The 6,000-nt window shown below is 28.1% G+C and overlaps 1 protein-coding gene across 7 annotated transcripts in view; it reads left to right on the plus strand.

Annotated features, from left to right (window-relative positions):
• The window catches only part of LOC143241091 (uncharacterized), a 58,883-nt gene extending 53,505 nt beyond the window's left edge, over positions 1-5,378 (plus strand). For all 7 annotated transcript variants that reach the window (XM_076484622.1, XM_076484624.1, XM_076484621.1 and 4 more), the window contains 2 exons: positions 2,550-2,773; positions 4,650-5,378. In XM_076484622.1, coding sequence (XP_076340737.1) covers positions 2,550-2,773; positions 4,650-4,679 — 254 coding nt within the window. In that variant the 3' untranslated portion in view covers positions 4,680-5,378. The remainder of the gene's footprint in view (positions 1-2,549; positions 2,774-4,649) is intronic.
• The last annotated feature ends 622 nt before the right edge of the window (positions 5,379-6,000 follow it).

The following is a 6,000-nucleotide window of genomic DNA, read 5'->3' on the forward strand; positions in this document are numbered from 1 at the left end:
ACTATACAGGCTGTTTTAACATTTTGAATAGTTTTTGTTCCATTTAAAACTAGTGTTTTCTCTGTTTACTTATTAAGTATGGTTAGATAGATTTTTACCAGGATACTCATTTATAGCTCAGACTTTTTAAGTTAAAACTGAATAGTTGCCTTTGGTTCTAGTTTTGTTGTATCAGCTCATCCATGATGATTAATAACTCATAGCTTTATAGCTTAGATTTCACTGAGTAGGTACATCTTTAGTTGTTAACTGTAACTTAGATTTTATTGAATCCGTAATAGCTGACTCTAACTCAGGTTTCACCAAGTAGGTGTTGGTTAAGTGTAGCTTACATTTCACTAGGAGGTGCATCCTGATGGTCATCTACAATACAATAATTTTTCTTGGATACTCACAGATTGACTTTTGACAAAATAAATTGTAGTCATTAATACTACAGTTTGTATGTAAATGTGTCATAGATGGTCACCTACAACCTGGCCATTCTTTAGTAGATGTAACTAGTATATTCATCATTAATTTCTAGTAAATAAACTAATAAGGACTATGTAAAGTAAGTTAAATTTCTAAAGTTGGTATGCAGAAGTAGGCATGATATAATTAAAACATATGCACTCAATTTTCTCCAAGCAATATATTCAGTCAACATAATTCAGTAACTAGTCAAGATCACTATATTCACATGTTTCTGACTCATCCTCATAAACAATCATTGTAATGACTTCTTATCATCCTTGTGTGGGAGCAATAGAAGACATTTAGTTGTAATTTTTTTCTTTAACTACAGTAGACCATTAGAATTCTTTAACTTTCTGATCCATTTTTTTTTACCTACTTTTAGTTAATCTAGACTTTGAAATTTTCTTTAGTTAAATTATATTCAGTCATGATAGATATGGTATGTGAGATCAAGTTGAGTTTGCTGTACCAATGACACAGTTATGTTGTTTTAACTCATTGGTTAGATTTTTAGCCAAAAATATTTTTGCAGCTTGACAATTTTTTGTTACAACATAGCTTCTGCCATGTAAAATTATTATCTGTTGTTTGACTTGACATGTGAAATTAATCTGTGATAATTTTGTTAAAACAGAAATATTTGCCATTTCTTGAGTTTTCAAAATGTTACTTAACATTTTCCCAAATTTTCATAATGCAGTTCTCCTTAGAGTATTTTCTTTTCTCCTTAGTGTTTGTTAACAATTGATGAAGATCACAATTTGGATTAGAATCAGAATAATAAGAAATTACTGTGGCTTAATGATAACAGTCTTTTACATTTAAACCTTCATTCAGAATAATAATTTGTATTTGTTTACACATTCACATCATGTTTTACTTTGACGACATTTGTTGCATAATGGTAAGAAACATTTAAACCTATTTCAGTTATAACTATGAATGTAAAATTACACCATACAAAATAGAATTTTACTATACAAAAACAAAAACCTAATATGTTGAATAAGAATAGTGAACAATGCCTAAAAATGTTTGTTACTTTGCTTCTATTATATATAATTTTATAAAAAAAAGGTTTGAGCAACAGTTGTAGGTTTTCTCTCTTAAAGCCATTTTGTACTCTCATCAAATATTTAAAAAGGATGTTGCAGTAACATCGTAGCTTGTGATTAAAAAACATTTTGTTTTAAATTAACTTGAAATTGTTATGAGTGAATATGCATGTCTTGATAAATGTAAATATGATATTAAAGTATAAAATGAAACAGTGCTGGGAAACATTTCCTTTGAAATAACATTCATTATATATGAGTTGGTGGATTATGAAACAGCTCATATAGATAAAAATAATATGGCTGTATAGAATTAAATTTACTTGTGTTTTATATTGGATAAAAATATCTGGTGGTATTTTTTTGAGTACACGTGTTACCAGTCACTTCAAAAATTATTATATATATAAACCTGCTAAAGAAAATTCTAATAACAACAGCAAGAATACTTAGGTGTGAATAACACTTATCCAATCTTTGCTGTGAACTCATTAGCTCACTTAGGAATTAATACTACACTCTTTATTTGTATTTAAATGTATTGAAAGAACATTTTAATAACAGAAAACATTTTATTTTAATGGAACCTTAATATAATGTTACTGTAACTTTACCCAAAATAGCTCATATTGCTGAATTACTTACTGCTAGCTCATCATGATTTATCAGGACATAAAACATTGTATATGATTTGTTTGTTGTCAAGTAAAGATAGGTAAGTAGTACTTCAACAAAATGATGTGTTTAAGAAAATATAATTATTTGTTGTGATAGTTTATAAAACAGTAGCATCTGTTTCCAGATACAAATAGTAATTTTTGCATACTAGTAAAAAAATGTCTACTGGAAGTATCTAGAAAATCTCATTAGTGTACATCACCAGAATAATTCCAGTTGTTGATTAGTGGGAAAATTGTGCAGATATTCTGAAGAACTATTGTATCAAGGCATAATATTTTAATCAAAAAAGAAGATAAAAGGGTGTAGAGTATGCTGATGTCTGACAGAATGTTACTATGCCTTCATATTTTTCAGAAAATGGACCTGCAAATGATTCCAAGCTCATTGGTAATAATGCCAAAGATCAAGATCCAATCAGATCATGTCTTGAGATGAAAGATGATGAGAAAGGTTCAGAGAGCACAGAGAAAACCTCAGAAACAGATGGTTCTCATATAGAATCTTCAACAAATGCACAATGTGTGGAAGACCATTCTTTGCACAAAAATAATACTGGGTCTCTTAGTACAGAAAATAAAGTAAGTTGTAACATAACACAAGATCATGTTTAACAGTTAAAAAATTAGTGAAAAGAACCCAATCTATTAAACTATTTTTAGTTTGTTCTTTTGATAGTGTTTTTTGCATTAACATTAGAAGATAAGTTCTCTTTCCATGAATTTTTTTTTCCTGACAGAATGAATAAACCTGTGTTTGACTGCACATGTTTTGTCTTTATACTCATCTCAAACTTTTATGTACTTAAAAAATGTGTATACAAATAATTTCTTATATCTGTATTTTGTCTGTTATAGGTCACTGCTTAGAAGCCTTATATTAAGTACTTTACTCACAAGCTGAGCAGTTGGATCTATGTCAGCCAAATGCTATTTGCTGACATTAAATAAAACTTTAATGTAGTGGTGCAAAATCCTGAAACTAGTGAAGTAGTAATGATGCAGTGTGGCGTATTATCACAGTAAAGTTGGAACTTATGTTAACAATTTCCCGTTTTAGTTGAGTATTTAAATAATAGGTCGCTGTTTAAAATTATTTGAGCTTATTTCCACTTCATGATATTTATTAGTATTTAAAACGCCTTCAATGTATATAATATTTTCCACAAAACAAAGCTCTAACACACAAAATACATATTTCAATTAACAGAAATTAACTAACAATTGGCAATAGTGTCTGTGCAACTTAACACTATTACTTACAGCTTTTAACTTAAAAATAATACCATTAGAGCATACTCAGTTGTTAAAGCATTATGATGCTGAAGTAATGCAAGACTGATAAGTTAGGTTATGTACTGTTTAAATGAAAGACCATTTTCATGAAGCAGCTCCAAACATCCTTTAGTGGCAGTAAGCAATCAGAAACCTAAATAAAACTAGCACAGAATGTTTTCAGTGTTTTCCATCATTCCCAATCATTAAGTCAAATGCATTCTAAATAAACCTATGGTAAGCACTATCTTTTGTGTACAGTGTTAGTCTCACAATTCTGTACACTGACAAGGTATTTTATTAAAATAATCACCTGATGTTGTTGAAAGTAAAAAAATAGAGAATTCTAAAAAAAAGCAATTTAGCAAAACTATATCTAGCTTTATCTGAATAAAACTAATACATCTTGATTTCTGTCATATAAAATTTTGTTCCCTCAAGAAAAATTAGGTCTCAGAGGTTATACCATATAAATACCTATAAATATTGGTTAGTGACTTTTGCATTAAGTGTTCCCTAAAAATTACTCAAATAACTTTGTCAGAGTGATAGATAAAACTCAGTAAGCTCTTTTCTTTGACCAAAAGTGGGTGATATCTTGCTGAGATAAACGTCTGCACCATATTTAGTGTTTTGAAGAACTTATAAAATATTACCGTCTTCTGTCCTTTCCTCAGTTCCTACAATATACTGTAATATCTATGGGTAAGAAAAATGTATTAAAACTAGTATTTATCATATAGTAATAAACATTTATTTTCAAGTATTGTAGTGTTTAAAAGAGATTATTTCATACACCAATACACTGACAAACATTGTATTCAAGATGTTTGCATGATTACTTATACTTTGTTTTACCACTGGAAAGTATTTCACATTTTGAAAATTAATATGTTACACAGAAAAATTAAGATAAGTTTACTTTATTTTTATGAAATGCAAAAATAAAAAAACTCATTACTATTGTTTTCTATTCATTAAGATGGTGATATTGTTAAGTCATGTCAGATTTTGCTGTAACAATATTTCTGCTTTGGCATTGTGTTTCCTTGTTGGAGAAAGATGTTAATGAACAAAATTAGTGATTCTTAAGAACTACATGGCATATAGAGTTAATACCTTTGCTTCCTATTTCAAAGCTACCCTTTTGTGTCTGAAATTTGATATTTTTTTTTTCTAACAGAAAGAGCACCTGGATACAGAAGAAGCTTGAAAAAGAATGTTTTTAATCCAGTTTCAGAAGGAAATTCTGTTACATCATAACAAGACTATGCACATGCTTTTACTGCATATCTCTTACAATTTAGCTATTAATTTTACAAGCTGTTTTTAATGTGAAATTCAAATTAATGAAAATTATACTAATGATGTACATTACATGGTATTCAAATCACAGAATTTGTGTTTTTAACCTGGCAATGTGATTTGTATAGAAATAACACTTTTTTTTGTATAATTGGTATGTAACTATCCCAATCAACCACTGTATTTAATTAGGAAATATGACACCATTCACATAATTTAATGTACAACATTATTTTACGTGTATGTTTAATATTTTACAAAGATTTTGTGAATATTCTATATTTACATTACCTCTTATCATTTTAATCCATATGATAATTACAATTATTGCTGCATGTTTTGAAAAAAACGATTTTCTTCAACAAATGAGAATGTAGTTTGTGAGATAAACTGTAGATTTTATGAGTGTTCATTTCATTTATTAGAAATAAAATTTTATTCATTTTTATTTTTTGCTATTAAGTGACATTAAAAAGAAGTAAAACTCTAATATCATAAAGTAAAAGGAATCAGTTTTTGATTATTGCAAGAGCAAGTGCTTTACAAGATAAAAATATGTATTATATTAACTGAAGGCAGCAAATAAAATGATTGTTTCTTCACTTTACTGACAAGTTCTTCTGTCTTTCATCCCCATATTGTTCCCCCTTTTTTAAATATTTCTGTTGCCTGCAGTAATACGTTTTTATTTTGTTGACCAATATTTACTTGTTTTTAAGCATGTTACTTGTTCCTATAATAGTATTTAATTTTATTTTTGCTTAAGTAATGGTATTGATATACAAAAGGCTTAGAAACCTCTACATATGTATGGAAAGTAAAGCTGAGTATTTAATACCTCCTGGTGGTATAAATTGTTTTTAGATTTTACTCTTATTTAGAATGTGTAGGTTTGTTTAATCATATACAGTCAATCTCTAGTTTTAGAAAGTAATCTGTTTTAGCACACATTGTATATGGATCTTTTATTGGTCAAAATCATGTTTTCTGTTTGGAATCTATACAGCCTATAGATGGTATTTTTTTGGCTATTAGTTTATATCATTATGAAACTTTATGCATTTTCATGCATAAAAAATGTCAATTTTTTTAAACTGTAAAGATATGGTATCCATTACTGTTATTTTTTAATTTTATTAAACTCATTAAATGCATAAAATTTTGTTCATATAGATTTATTCAGTTACAACTTAACTTCGACATTGGGAAGTTTTAAGCAACTTTATCAA

The sequence above is a fragment of the Tachypleus tridentatus genome, chromosome 13 (assembly GCF_004210375.1).
Source record: "Tachypleus tridentatus isolate NWPU-2018 chromosome 13, ASM421037v1, whole genome shotgun sequence".
In the NCBI taxonomy this organism is placed as follows: Eukaryota; Metazoa; Arthropoda; class Merostomata; order Xiphosura; family Limulidae; genus Tachypleus; species Tachypleus tridentatus.